At 35.3% G+C, this 15,144-nt stretch overlaps 2 protein-coding genes across 4 annotated transcripts in view; both read right to left on the bottom strand.

Moving 5' to 3' along the window:
• Window positions 1-351: 351 nt before the first annotated feature.
• cist1 (colon, intestine and stomach enriched 1) lies at window positions 352-8,633 on the bottom strand. Of its 3 annotated transcripts, none has more exons than XM_007560534.2 (4): window positions 8,346-8,633; window positions 6,550-6,858; window positions 4,289-4,443; window positions 352-1,609 (listed from the first exon to the last, which is right to left on the bottom strand). In XM_007560534.2, exons 1-4 carry the CDS (start codon window positions 8,404-8,406, stop codon window positions 1,565-1,567), a joined length of 570 nt encoding a protein of 189 aa, XP_007560596.1. In that variant the 5' UTR covers window positions 8,407-8,633; the 3' UTR covers window positions 352-1,564. The 3 variants fall into 3 exon arrangements, with proteins under 3 accessions (XP_007560596.1, XP_016531025.1, XP_007560595.1); XM_016675539.1 differs by having other exon boundaries at window positions 4,289-4,452; window positions 6,550-6,849; window positions 8,346-8,632; XM_007560533.2 differs by having other exon boundaries at window positions 4,289-4,452; window positions 8,346-8,630.
• Window positions 8,634-9,272: 639 nt separating this feature from the next.
• The window catches only part of mpv17l2 (MPV17 mitochondrial inner membrane protein like 2), a 10,172-nt gene continuing 4,300 nt past the window's right edge, over window positions 9,273-15,144 (bottom strand). The window contains exons 4-6 of the mRNA XM_016675541.1: window positions 14,937-15,046; window positions 11,984-12,112; window positions 9,273-10,229 (exon numbers count right to left, since the gene is read on the bottom strand). Of these exons, the coding sequence (XP_016531027.1) occupies window positions 10,131-10,229; window positions 11,984-12,112; window positions 14,937-15,046 (338 nt within the window). The 3' untranslated portion in view covers window positions 9,273-10,130. The remainder of the gene's footprint in view (window positions 10,230-11,983; window positions 12,113-14,936; window positions 15,047-15,144) is intronic.

The following is a 15,144-nucleotide window of genomic DNA, read 5'->3' on the forward strand; positions in this document are numbered from 1 at the left end:
AAAAATTAAAATGAAATATTTTAGACTGTTAGAGGTTCTGTTTGCACAATATCCACACAATCAGTTGATTAGTCTCCAATCTTCTCAGTGACAAATAAAGCTGCAGCCTTATAAGCTGAACCAGTATGACCACAGCTACCAGTAACTTCACTTTCTCTGACCTTTTTGGGTAATCCTGCAGCCAGCAAGCTTTATCTCTGGTTGCAGAGTTATCTATGCAGGGAAACTTGATACGCTAACATATGGGTGGGGGTGGTCGGGGTAAAACAACAGACTGATATCGGGTGGCTCCTCTGGTATGTTTACATACCTACTAACCTCAGATGCACAAAGATGATGCAGGAATCATTAATTCATTTAACAGCTGCAATTTATTAAAACCCCTGACTCACACTAAGTCATTACTACAGCAGCAACATACTACAGTATGCCAGTAATAAAATAATGTTAACATTAAATGGGATTTATTTAGAGGTGTAAAATAAAGACAGAAATCATCTGAGTTTAAGAGCAAAGCCATTAGGATTTGAGGTAATAAAAAGCCTTTACAAGTTTAAAAGTAGCTATAAACTACACTTTTTATTGCATATATAATACGATATTAACTTCCAAAACACTCATGCATCGTATCACAGATTAATAATTAGATTTTTTTTTTTTTTGCCTGAAAAAACAGGCCTGGATTTGTAACAATCTGAAAAACTGATAACATCTTTATTCTGTCAGTCACAATAACTGGCACACCATTATCTTTACCTTTAAATTCTCAAAGACACATTACAGAATTATATAGGTATAATACAATACCTTGCAAAATTATTTATTTGTCTTTAACATTTTGCTTTCTGCTACATTACGACCACAAATGTTTCACTGTTTTTATTGGGATTTTATGTGATGGAGAAAAAGTACCACAGAGCAAAAGAGGAAACAGAAAAAAATGTTTTTTTTCTTGCAAACTAAAATGTGGAAAGTCTTACATACATTTGTATTCTGCCACTTTTACTCCTATACCTGCAGAAATCCATGGCGAATTACTGAAGTAATCCAATTAGTAAATATAATAGATAATAAATTATTAGTGGCATTTGGTGGTGGCTGCATCATGCTGTGGGAATGTTTGCCTAGCAGATACAAGGAAACTGATCAGAGTTGATGTGACCAAAGAAGAATGGAGATAAATGGAAATCCTAGAAGAAAACCCGTCAGAGGCCACAATAAAATATTTCCCCCCAAAGGCTTTTGTGCATTTAGATTACATTATTCTACATGTAGAACTGAAGATTTTAAGGATACATTTCACTGTTTTCATTTATTTTTTTAGGCTAATTCTCTTCTCAAAAGAAAGGAAAGCAGAGCGAGGTCAGAGTTATTTGATTAAGAGTCCCCGTCTGAATCAAGTGAAGCAGCCAAGTAATCAAGTCAAAGTTGATCTAGTCAATTTCATTAGCATTGACAAAAGTGCAATTTACGATTATATATTTAAACTTAGAGTCCCTTCTGACTGTTGTTGACAGCCCAGAAACAATTGTTGATGAGTTGTTGTCCAGTGAAGAGTCTTCTGTCATTTTGTGTACTGAGCGAAGGGAGAGGCTTCGTTCACTTTACCCTGGAGAAAAGGCAAAAGAAGTTCAAACAATACGTCTTTATCATTAGAGCTTCCTGCTGTAGCATGTTTGAATAGCATGGATCTTTTTGACAACTTGCATTGTTGAATTTATAAGAACTAAAGTTTTTTCATGCACATATATAAAATAAAAAGGGACACAGTGCTTGTCTACAGTATGACCACTGGATGAGGACGGACGGACGGACAGACAGATAGAGAAGTAGTTCAGTTATTCGAGCTTGACTTTGACAACCACCACATTTAGGTATGAAGTGGAATGTGGTGTGTTTAGTTAAAAAATAAAAATGGCGACCCACGCACCAACTCTTGACAGATCATCAGTAGAGCCATGTTTAAATTAGCTAATCAACCACCGCTGTTAGCTTAGCTAATAGCAGCGGTAGCTAATCGATCACTTATTAATAATCGCAGAATAAACATAAAACCTAAAACCATAAAACTGTAACGGACCGAATGTCCTGTTCTTTGTGTGGGGAATGATTGAGTGTTTTTCTGGTGCTGGATCCGGACACACAGAGTGGCGTTGTTGTCGGTTGCTATGGCAACGGGTCTGCGTGTAGCGTGATGACAGATACAGAGGAGCGAGAAAAAAGTAGTTTTGCATTGTTCTTTAACGTGTTTCCCCTTTGCTGTGACTAAATTAATCATACCTACATCTCCTGGTTTCATGTAGTTAACGGAATTGCTCTACCGACGCAGCGCGACTACGGGCAGGATGTAAAATAATCGTCTTTTTGACCTTTTTCTGGACATAAACCATTATAAGTGGGAGTTTTTCTCCACATACTCTTCTTTTTCTGAGAAGAGTATAAATAATTTCCAGCATGACATTTGGTAATAAAACATAAATAAAAAGAGTCATTTTAAAATATTTTTTAATCCATGAGCATCAAAATGCATTAACATTATTGTATATAAACTTCCCAGCTATAAAGGATATAATTTATCCTTTATAGGCTAAACTAGTTGTGTTTATCCTTTATAGGATAAACTATATAGGATAAACTAACGTTTAACGTAAGTCCTTTTTCCTCCTTCTTTTGTTGTCATTTATTAACTCAGGGAGTAATCTTTCCACGCACAATTTGCATAATCAGCTTTTTCTGTGGCCCCCACTGTTGGTTATGTATTTTGTGTTGTTCTCTCTGTAAAGTGCACTCTGTTCTAGTTCAGCACAACATCCTGACAAGGTTTTACTGCAGTTACTGTCATTGGACAATAAAGACTTACAAAACAGACTCTTTAAAAGACAAGCTGCCAAAATCCAACACTACGCATTTTCCGTTTTAGCTTGATTGAATAAATGTAATTATTCTTTAGGTTGTGACATGCAGTGGTATTTCACTGGGGCTGAAGTAATGAGTCTAATTTCATCATCATGGAGAGAGAAACCCCCTGCTTGATCCTGCATCTGAAACAATATGTGAAGACTCCAGGATGCTGACAGAGTATGAATACCTGCTGACAAACTGATGGGAGGCTGATAAGTTCTGTTTTGAAAAAACAAAGCTCTGGTATCAAACGTTCACCACACATCGTGGCCTACAAGATATTTTCACACACACAGACGATTGCCCTTAGACTTCCTGTTTGCGGAAAGAAAGAGTAGCAAACCAGTGAGCTCACTGCTGCAGGGAAGAAACAGAAAAAGAAACACGACCGCTTTTAAAACGCAGAAAACAATTCAACAGAAACTCTTTTTCCCTCATTGTCAGCCAATTTTGTAAAGCTTAAGTGTTTTGTTGTCTTTACTTTTAACAATTTGGTTAACGCTGTAAAAACACAAAATCTTACCAAGTGTTTTTGTTTGGTTTCAAGTGCAAATATCTTGGCACACTTAAAATAAGACAAAAAAATAACACAAGTTACTTTTCAGCAAGATATAGGAGATTGTTTCAAGTCAGTAATTCTTGAATAATGATTTTAAAAAAGCATTTTTTCACAGACAGATTTTTTACACATATCATGGGAAAAAATATCTTGTTTTGAGTGAAATAATCTGCAAGTGGAACTAGTTATTTTTAATCAATATTAAATAAGTATTTACTGAAAACAAGCCTCTATATGTCACTGAAAAGAAAGCTAGTTTTATTTTATGATCAAACATACTTGGTAAGATTTTGTGTTTTTGCAGTGTGAACACTGTAAAAACATGTAGTTGGTATAATTCAACCAATTTTACGTGCTTGTACAATCACACACGTGAACACTGCAAAAAAAAATCTTATAGCAAAGTATGTCTAGTTTTATCTAGAATATTTTAGTACATTTGCAATAAGACAAGTAACTTTTCAGTATGATATAGTAACTTGTTTTAAGTAAATATCTATTTATTTATTTCCACTGGCAGGTTATTGTACTTATAAGAAGACACATTTACCATGTTATAAGTAAAATAATCTGCCAGTGGACCTGGTACTTTTTCATTAATATTATGGAATTATTTACATAAAATAAGCTCTATATCCTGCTGAAAAATCACTAATAAGTTAGTTTTGTCTTATTTAATGCATACTGAAGTATTTGAACTAGACTCTAGATCAAAAATACTTGGTAAGTGTTTGTGTTTTTGCAGTGCAAAGCTGTATATTCTGCTTTACTGGAAAACATAAGTTAAAATCTATTTTAAAGCTTTAATCAAAACGGCTTTGGGCTCACCATGGGAACGTCTTCGAGCCTCTCAAAGTCGGACCTCGACGATCTGACGCATTTCACCGTCATAACCACCAGTAAGAGGCCAAAGACAATAGTAAAGATGCAGATGACGGCCACCAGGCCAGGATTTTCCGCCAAGTTGTAATTTTCCTTGTTGCCTGAAAGATTTGAGGTTAATCACACAAAGAAAAACTGTAATTAATAAGTTATTAACAGTGTGCAAAACCTAAATTCGGGATTTCTGAATATTTTAGAATCGGTACCAAAGACCGAGTTGCACTGGTTAAGTAACAAGAAAAATGTCGATAAGTTAAGTGAAAAGGGGGATGGGAAGAAAAAAAATGTCTGCTTTGCTCAGCATAGTGTTGCCAACTCTTCAGAAATAAAATGTGCCACTGGATGGCAAAAGACCTGCATATCTTACTAAAGTCATGCCCTACATTGGATGACTGGATATTGGATAGTTATTGTGATAGATGCCATAGGAGAAAGCAATAAGATTATGGCAAGGACAAAAAAAGGAGCAAAAAGGAAAACACCCTGAACTACAAAGGAACTTTGTCGTTTTTAATATAATACCAACACTCCTTACCTCCCATTTTATTCCAGCCTCTGAAGAACATAAAATGCCTTAGGAGAACACAGTGCTGCACTATTAACTATTCTCTTTACTCCAAGTTAATGGCTGCTGGTTTTTCTCAGACAGAAAAAATATTAAATGAATTTGAATAATAAACTGAGCTTACATATTCAATCATTTTTTCTGATGCCAAAGCACATCTTGTGTTTCTTTGCCTTAATAAGCTGCCACTACTAAATCTGTGTCATCATAGCTTTAGCCCTTTGTCTACCATCAATATCTCTTCAATCAATTACAGCTACAGTTGGGCTATAGAAACATTTTTAGTTTCCCACAAAGGTTCTTCAGCTCTTGGGATCCTGATCCTAGTTTTTGAAACTACTTCCCAATAACTGTTTGCTAAAGACATTTCTTCCAGAAGTGTTTGGTAGAACATGCTTGACTCTCTGACCAGTCATGGCTTAGACCAGTGTTTCTCAATCCTGGTCCTCACCGCCCCCCTGTCCTGCATGTTTTAGGTATTTCCCTTCTGCCACACACCTGAATTGTATCTCTGGGTGATTAACAGGCTTCTGCAGTACTTGATGGTCATGCAGTCATTTGAATCAGCTGTTCTGGAGTAGAGGCACATCTAAAACATGCAGAGCTGGGGGGTGGTGAGGACCAGGGTTGAGAAACACTGGCTTAGACACAGAATGTCTCTGAATATCCTGAGGTGTTTCTGGGATATCAGCAGTAGATCTGGAGACTTTATGCTCTGCAGCTGCTTTCAGCTCATCTGTTTGTAGCTTTGGAGGTCAAATAAGCAGAGACATTTAGATCTATTGTGTGTCTTTTGTGGGTGGATTGCAAAACTCTGTAGTTGGTTGGAAACCAACATCTATGTTGTTGCGTAATTGCAACATTTCCTGTTGGGTTTCTGTACTGTTTCCAATGCCACTTGCTTTAGTTAAAAGTTATTTTATAGTTGATTTAATTTTAGAGGTGACCTATATTGCTTCCTTGAACAGGTTAGAATAAGTTTGTGGGTTAAAAAAACATGTTCATTGCCTTTTTTACACAAAATCAATCTTAGATAATGAGATTTGGTCAGTTCTGTTCTGCCTATTTGAGCTCCTTCCAGATTGAGCTATTTTAGGGCATCTTGTCACTTTAAATCCAAATAAGCTGCTGCTCAATGTTTAAACTCGCACGTAAAAATGACTGCAAACAGATGCACAATTATACATCTTTGAAAAGCGTAAGTTGAGCTTCCTGCACAACCAACAAGAATATAGTAAGTGGTTTCTAAAAGGTGAGTCAACAACAAAACACTTGTCGTTTCCAGCAGCCATTGTACAGCGCATACAGCAGTAAAACCAGCTGACCAAACATGCTGAGCTCTACTTGGGTTGCTAGGTAATGGGCTGGGCTTCTCTGGGGTTGCTAGGTGAGGGGGAGTGCCTGCTAATTTGTGATGTTACATTCAGGAAGTTTTTGAAACGGGTCATTTTAAAGATACCAAAAAACATGAACTAATTGTTAAAAACTGTGTGTTTATTTTTTAAAGCACTTGGGCTGTGTTTAGAAGCAGCAGAAACCCAAATGGAAGTACAAAAATGTGTAAAACATGAATTTTGTATAACATCTCCTCTTTAAAAACCCTGTAAATCAGAATAAATCTGAGTCCACACAGAAATCTGACCTGAACTGGTTTTGTTTCCTGAGGTACCAGCTGTGACATTCAGAGACTCGGATGTCAGCGGGACCGTCTGGTTCTGAGTGACGGTCTCATTGGACGTTTGGGTGACCGTGACCGTTGTGTTCAGGGTAGCGCTGCTCAGGCTGGTCTGCTCTGCTGTCTGTGGTGAAGCTGAAGTAAGGTTGGTGGTCGTCTGCGTCGTCGTTTGAAGCTGGGGTGTGACGGCTGAGGTTTCCACTGTGGATGATGTTGTTGAGCTCTGGGTAGCATAGGAAGCAGTCGTAGCCGTCACAGTAGGGGAAACTGTGCTCCCTGCCAAAGGTAAACAAAAAGAAACAATGTGATTACGTATTTATTGATCAGGTTGATCTTCGTAAACAATCATTGGAATTTTAGGGCTGAGAGCTTAAATGACATTTCATTCATTAAAAAATATATTTCCTGTTCGCTTTAAAATGGCTGCAGGTTCATCCAGAGCGCCTAAACTGAAACCTCGTTTATACAAGATGATTGTTTTCAAAGTCAAGGTTTATGCCTCTCCTGTATTTTTAAAGTGAACATCCTACGTTTTTTGGCTAGTTAAATTAATAAGCCTGTCAACTTGCTCTAAACAAACTCCCTTTGATAGAATCAGTAACAGATTTAATAAAACTGGCAAACTCATTTTCATTTTGGCCAAATCAAGATCATGAAGATCACCTCAAAGAGCCGGTTGGGGAGGAATACATTGATGAGACCCAATAACAAACTATTACAATATTAATAAATAATCATCTCCGCATTCGAAAATACTTCTTAAAATTAAATATTTAACATGTTTTCACAGTCATGTAATTTGGCCACATACAGATGAAAATAGCTTTAATTTGATTGATAAAATAGTATTTAAGCACAAAACTGTTTCTTTGAAGGTTCTCTGGAGTATAAAGGGCCACATAAAAAGCCATGGCGGGCCAAATTTGGCCCCTGGGCCTTGAGTTTGACACATGTTCTAAAACTTCAGGCCAGTTTCTGTTTCGCCTTATTTGATCAACAGACAAGTTCAAAACGTTTAAATAGCTTATAAAAGTAAAAGTCACTTATTAGAGAAAGTAAAAGTGATGTTAAATAGATTCATTTGACAGAGCAAAATATTTCAATCCCCTTTTTTTAATCTTGTAATTTCAACTCTTATGGCTTTCAGGTCATGAAAACCCAAAATTCAGTGTCGGAAAATTATTAAATCTAATCTTTGCTCAGCCAATCCGCGATAAGGAAAACAATTGGCGCTTCTGGATTGGCTGCTTTGACTGTTTTTGATGAGAATACTAATTTCACAACATATCAACAACTGGTAAAGATTTCGTAATACATAAAAAAAACATTTATAAACCATATAAAGAACTCTGAGGCAGGAGTTTACCTCATTGACTGACATACTTTCCAATTCAGAGGCTTCTATTATAACTTCATTTACTTAGTTGTGCTTATTGAGAAACATCAGCCTCTACATTACAGACAGCGCTAACCAATATTACTGTCACCAACCACATCTTTACTTTTGTTCACACACTATAAATATAAACCTGATTAATTACTTGCAGTTTAAAATGGGTAAACTTTGATAAAAGTTGATATCTGAAAACGACGTCTTCCTGTTAACAGAGAAACACCCTGCACCACACAACCACCTCAAGCAAGCTTTCAGAACGTCCCTCTTCCTGTTTGCATACATTTGCATCTTGAACGGGACTTAAAAATAAAACTCAGCTCTCGGCACATTAAACTTGTGAATTTAGCAGACAGAAAGGTTTACTCACCACGGCAGGCTGTCGCTGTGAGCAGGGTAAGCAGGACAGTGAGGTGCATCGCTGCTGGCATGTTGAGAGAGGAAGCGTCTGCTGCTCCGTCATATCAGTGACATTCAAACACAAACCCGCAGGCTCACATCCTTGACAGCAGGATGTGTTCAACAGGAGCGCTATAAACGTGAGCTGGCACATATCAGATGCTGCGGGCCGCTCAAATATTTGAACAAAGTGGAGTTTGTTTGCGTTGCTGCCGCCAGCTTCTCACTCCTGAGCAGGTTTTCACTGATTAAAGGGACTTTCTTTGCCAGTTTTTTTTTTTTACTTTATTTCTCTTTCCTTGTTTTAGGTTTTACTTCCAGGGTTGATTTCTGTTTGTTTCTGTTCCATCACACCAGAGTTCTGTTTGCTAATCGCGCCTTTTAATTTCCTGATCTGCTGACATTTTTCTTACTTTGCAGCAGTTTTAGTTTGGGAGCCGATTAGCTGATAATAAACAAATAAATAAAATGTATTTATTTTTAACTAAGCTGTATGAAGTGTTAGGGTCACTGTAGAAAGAGGGAGAAATTTCTACCATTGTAGATATAAAAAAAAATGAAGAGTAAATTTCCACCAACAAATTCAGAAATTTTAAGGTTAATCTCAGAAATTTTCTTCCAAAATAATAAAAAAATATTCCAAGTTTGAAAACTCAAAAATTTGCTAGAAAAATTCATATTTTGAGATTAATTTCAGACATTTTCTAGAAAAAACATGAACATTTCTGAGTCCATCTTATGAGTTTTGGAAATTTTCTCAAATCATTTTTTTTTTTTTTACTTTTCAAACTCAAGAATTAAATTATAAATGTATACTTTCATGTTCAGATACTCCAGTCATATAAACATACCACTAAGAGCAAAACATATTGGTTAGAAACAAAATAAATTTAGGGAATAAAGTTTTTAATTATTCATGTTTAATTCTGCTTTAATGTCATGTAATAAATATTTTCTCCATGTTCATACAACACCGATTATCACTCATTTTCAAGACAAAACATGTTAACAAAAAAATAAAAATTGAAAAAAAAAATCTATAATTTCTTTACAGACTTCTGTCTTTAACCAATTCTCTACATCATTTAGAAGAGTGCAATCGTACAAATAAGAAAAACTACAAATATTCATTAATTGATTAAATTCACCCAAAAAAAACCCCTATCTGATAAATTAATTGGTGGAAACATTTTGTTTCACACATTGGACTGAAAACTTAGGTGATAAATATTCAGTTTAACAGGATTGAAGTTTATATTTACAGTCTACAGTTCTGTGTAATATTGATTCAACTATAATCATCTTATAAATCCATCAGACATCATTCATCAGGAATCATAAAGGATAAACAGTCAGCAGAGATTATTTGGCACAATAATGTTGAGAACTGGGCTGCATGTTAAGGCAAAGATCCTCATGGTGAAGCTGGGTTTAAAACACTTCTGATACTTATACGGAAATATTTAAACAACACAGAAATATAGAGGTACGCGTCAGCTTATAGCTTTAGTCGAGACAAAACGCTTCAACAATCACAACGTCTGGAAACAGGAATATCAGCGGTGAGGGCAGTGAAGCTGCTGTCGTCCCTGAATGCTCCAACGGGAGTCCACCTCTTTCACACACACACAAAACAGGACGAAAATTTAAAAATATGCAGCTCCTCATAGATAAATGCCTTCTTACAGAGTCCTTCAAGAGAAGGAGTTAGAGTCTGAAAATATAATTTAATTAACGTCACGGATAATGAGGAACTCTAAGCTTTTTCCTCCAGAGGTTTAGAAGATGTCAGATCTTCCTGCTGTGAATCCACAGAGCTGCTGTCAGATGCCAGGTCAACCTGCCGGCTCTCATCCTGCCAACAAAACAAAAAGCAACAGACGTAAAAAAATTAAAATAAAATAAAATAAAAATAAAAGTGAGAGAGGAGTGAACAAAAATACTGAATAATTGTGTCATGAAAGCTACTTCTCCATTTCTGTTTTCAAGCTGCTGGCCTGGGCAAACAGGTATTAATATCCAGCTATTTTACCCTAATAATTCTTATTATTTTCAGTATTCAGCAGTGTTTGGAATAACCATCCGAGTTCATTAAGTTGTTGGGCTTTAATGGAATTGTTAGAATTATGTTTGTTATCATTCTTATATTTGTAATTTTATGTTACTAGTTGTTTTTCTATTTAGAAGTTTAGTGTTCAAATTTGTTGAAACTGTGGAGAGACACAATTAAATTTTCCTTAATCTCAAGCATGTTTTTACAGATGGTGACTTAGATCTTCCTGGGATACTCCTGAGCTGTAAACCTATCTGTGTGTTAATTAAATTTCTGTGTCCCCCTTCTTTGTTTCTGAATTCACATCCTACTGTGAAGATAGGATGTGGGGTTTCACCCCCTCCATTCCTTTTCACACCCCTCTTGCTAATAAAAGAGACAAACAAACTGAAGGTTTTCAGAACACATGGTGAGCGGCTTGGAGAAGCAGTTCACTGTGTCTTCTCCTTCTGCAGAAGTTTGGTTGAAAACTCATATACGTTGTCTGTGGTTCTTTCTTTTTTATGTAGGTTTGAGAAAATACCTATCAGGAATATTCATCATTTTCTTTATTATGTGTTATTGTTGACTATTTTGTATTAAACCCATCTTCATAATTTTTTATTAACCAGAGTTGTTAGCAAAGGAGATAATTCATTTTATTTCCAATTCAATGAAAATTAAATAATTTTCCTGCATTTAACACTCATAATAAAGATCTCAGTCATTGCATTAATGTTCTGATTTTACATGTTATGTTTGTCTTACATAAACAGCTGCTGGTTAAAAATAAGAAGGACACAAACCAGTTAATCAGAACAAGATATTTATGGAGTAAAGCGTTTTCTTTATTCATGTCAGGGCTGATTAATATATCATATATATAGCAGATATAACAATTATTACATTTTTTTTTGTTTGTTTTAAATATCTGCCAAACTGTTGAAACCTAAAATCGCTGCTAAGCAAGTTACTCAGCAGGCCGTTGCTAGGCAACCAAAAGTTACTCCACAGGCTGTTGCTAGGTAACCAAAGAGTGTGGCAGTTAGTCTTTCTTTTGCTTCCACCTCCCAGAATGCTCTGCGGTTCTGGATCAGAGTATTATTTATTGATATTCATGTGTCTATCGCGACATATATCGATATTGATTTATTGCCCAGCCCTAATTCATGTTTAAATCTGCCTTAATTGTTTTATGATAAATGTTTTCATAAATTCTTTTCTAATTTTTTAATATTGGTAGTTTTGGATTTTAATCATTTGTGTTTTGCTGTCAGTTTTGGCCAAGAATCTCCTGAAAAAGAGATTTTTAAACTCAGTGAGACATAAATGAATAAATAAAGGTTACATACATACAATAATATGAAAAAGAAACGCTGAAAGACTCTAAAAGATCCAAGAACTATTAATTTAAATAATTTTAAAAGATGAAAAAAAAAAACTAATTTAATTTCCCTTTAGCATCAAGAAAGTATTTTTAAATTTGAATTAAAATAATGTCCTAATCTGATGAAGGAAGAATTTGAAACTTTCACACGGTACTGTAAAAAAAAATTAATTAAAAAAGAATCACTCACTCTGTGTTTAAGATATGAGAGGTAGGTGTCCCATCCTAACGTGACAAAGTTAATGTACACGACACGAAACTTGGGCGACAGAAAGTAAAAGTTGATCGCCTGCGCAGCGGGCCAAACACACCAGTCCATCTGCCGGAAAAACACAGAGAACAAAACCAACAGATTAGCAGAGCAAACACCATTTACGAGACAAAAGGAGGGAAAAAGCCTGGCACAATAAAAACAACGCAGCTCTGGTTGTGTTTGATTTATGCTGTTGTAGATGAACCAGGACTTCTTTACATAAACCCAAACTGCAATTAAGAAAAATGCTTCCAAGCATGACAATGACCAAAAAAGTTTAAGCTAAATATTAGATTCTTTCATGAATTATTTCTGTATTTTATCTGTTCATAAACCTAAACATATACAGCACTTTTTTGTAGTTTTGCATAAACTTATTAAAAGAGATATTAATAAAAGCTCCACAGTAGCAACGGATTAATTGGATGTTAATTTTTGTTTTTAAAAGCAAGGACTGCTGCAGTCGTTATAGAGGGACAGCGGCTGCAGAGATAAATGTGAAAAACCTAAAGTAGGAATTAAAATGTCAGCATGTTCAGCAACTGGAACATTTTTACATTAACAAGGTTTCCACTTCCAATTTCTTTTGCTCTGAGGAGATGGAGCTACATATTTAACCCTAAACTATTACATTTTGTTGATTACAACCACAACTTTCAATGTACATAATGTCTTAGACCAGACCATTACTATGAAGGTGGTCAACATTTTACTTCTTAAAAAATATTGTAAGAGTGACAGATATTTGCTTTTAGCTGCCCTGAATCAACATTTTGCAGAAACATCTTTGGCTCCAATTACAGCTGCAGCTCTTCATCAGATTTAGTTCCAGACTTTGACTAGACTCTCTTAATACTTGAATAATATGGTTTGACTTTAACAGTTAGATTTTTTGCACTTCTTTGTTCTTTTTTGTAGCATGTTGCACTGGATTTTGCATCAGAATGAAGGGGCCTAATTATAAACACACACACACCACACTTTTCAGATTTAAAAAAAGGACATTATGCATCCCCTTCTAAATTGTGTATAGTTCTGTGTCTAACACATAAAATCCCAATAAAATATTTTGAACTGTGCTGTAACACCGTGACAAAATGTGAGAAAGTTCAGGGGTGTGAATACTTTTCCAAGGTCTTCTAAATCCTCATGTTTTATTTTTTTACTGTATCAAAGCAGATGATCGTTGGCAAAGGTTCTGCAAAGATCAAACTGATAGCACTCCACAGATAAATGCAGTTTGTTGTCCTGACATCAACTATGTGGCTTCGCAAAGATTTCCCAGATATGACGAGTTGCCATGGCGATCCTCTGGGAACCTTAAAGTTGTTCCAGAGAGAGAGGTCAACTAGAGGTCAACCACAGCTGATTAGTATTATTTCCTTTCTGAAGCTAGTTTCCAGCATGGAAAACTACTCCCACTTCTTCAGAATTACAACTAGAGGAAACGTTGTTGTTTACAGCCTGCAGCTTTTCCAGGATGTTGCTTCAAATGTATTTATTTCACTTTGGACTCCAAAAAATTCAGGATGTGATGAGAAACAGAATATAAAGCCTGCTCATCTGGATGCATTTATTATCTGGAGGTGACTTAACATAACTGAGAAATTTATTTATTTATTTATTTTATCAGATATAGTGCTTTAAACATTATTAGATAATGTAAAAAAGGGAGAAAAACTACATTTTCCATTGTTTCTATTTTTTAAACTTGTGTTCTGATCAAAAGCAAAGAGAACAACATTTTTTATGTATTTTATATAGCATAAAATTCACAGAGTGATCTTCTTTTGTTAGTTAAGAGTCAAAAATGTGTAAGTAATCTCAGCTCTGTGATCTCGGCCACATGTGGCTCTCTGGACCCGCTGCTGCGGCTCTCACAAAACCAAAAAGGAAATGTTTCTGATTATGGATGCAAGAAGACATGATTGTTTTAGAAGTTTTCATGTATGTTCTTACGCAAAACTTGCATTAAATATCTACCAAGATTATTATAGTTAACTAAAGCCAAAGAAACTGTTTTTTCAGTTTTGTTAACTGAAATAAATAAAAGTGATAAAGGTGAAAAAGTATAACTAAATGTAACAGAATTGTGTGTTTATAAAACAAACATAATTCAATTATTGAAACAATATCCTTCGTTTTTGTATTTATGAATGTATTATCTGTTTGAAGTGACTTTTGTTGTTCGCCCCCCCCCCACCTCCACAAAAGCAATTTACGTCAGTTACGGCATTCCATACTTTTTATCTGTGCCATTTGCGCTAGTTCGCAAAATGGCGACAGCAAAAATTGGGATAAAACATTAGAAACAGTTGGCTGTTTCTAATGTAACAACAATTTAATTTAATCCATTTTTTGAAAATGTTATCAAAAACATTTTCAAAAATGCTTTTTTTATAACATTTTTATCAAAAAAATGTTATCAAACATTTTTACTCAATACTCTGCTGAGTATTCATTACCCAATCATAGTATAAAAAACTAAAAGCACTATAACCAATAAAAACTAAACTAAACCTTTTTTAACCAGCAAAAACTAGCATACACACTAAAAACAAACAAAATAAAAGATAAACTAAACCCTAAAACTATTTTAACCAACAGACATTTAAAAGCTTCATGCTACCTATAGTTCTACATTTCCATTTTAATAGAAAAGGCAAATATTCTACTTTTAATTTGTATTAGAGGATCCATTTTGTTCTTAAATCTGAAAATGGAAACACATTTTTGCTTTATATCTTAGCTTTCATAATAAAACATTTTACTCTGTGTTACTCTCTCTCTTTCTCTCAATGAGTTTTATTTTGTAGCAGCGGGGTGAAAAGTGTCTCTTCGAATGGAAAAGGTTGCTGACCCTGTCTGAGACACTTCCAGGTGAACTTGCCTTATAAAACTCCCAGAACTTTCCTCTAAACTCCGCCCATCCGTCCGATAAAGAGCGTCCCTGCAGCAGATCCATACCTGTGCAAAACCAGACAAGGGTCAGCCACAATCCTCATTAAAGTCGGCATCAGATAAGGTCCAAAACACGAGCAATGAACTTGAACATGACTGAAAACGTCAGTAAGATCCAAAACAATTTATCACAAACG

The sequence above is a fragment of the Poecilia formosa genome, unplaced genomic scaffold (genome assembly GCF_000485575.1).
Source record: "Poecilia formosa unplaced genomic scaffold, Poecilia_formosa-5.1.2 Scaffold116, whole genome shotgun sequence".
Classification (NCBI taxonomy): domain Eukaryota; kingdom Metazoa; phylum Chordata; class Actinopteri; order Cyprinodontiformes; family Poeciliidae; genus Poecilia; species Poecilia formosa.

What these genes read in the sequence shown, in the direction of transcription:
- cist1 (XM_007560533.2), bottom strand. Translation starts at nt 8,406, where the DNA reads ATGCCAGCAGCGATGCACCTCACTGTCCTGCTTACCCTGCTCACAGCG. An exon ending in AGGAAACAAAACCAGTTCAG is followed by an intron (nt 4,453 to 6,549) that starts GTCAGATTTCTG and finishes GATTAACCTCAA; the next exon opens with ATCTTTCAGGCAACAAGGAA. An exon ending in GGCTCGAAGACGTTCCCATG is followed by an intron (nt 1,610 to 4,288) that starts GTGAGCCCAAAG and finishes CCTTTTCTCCAG; the next exon opens with GGTAAAGTGAACGAAGCCTC.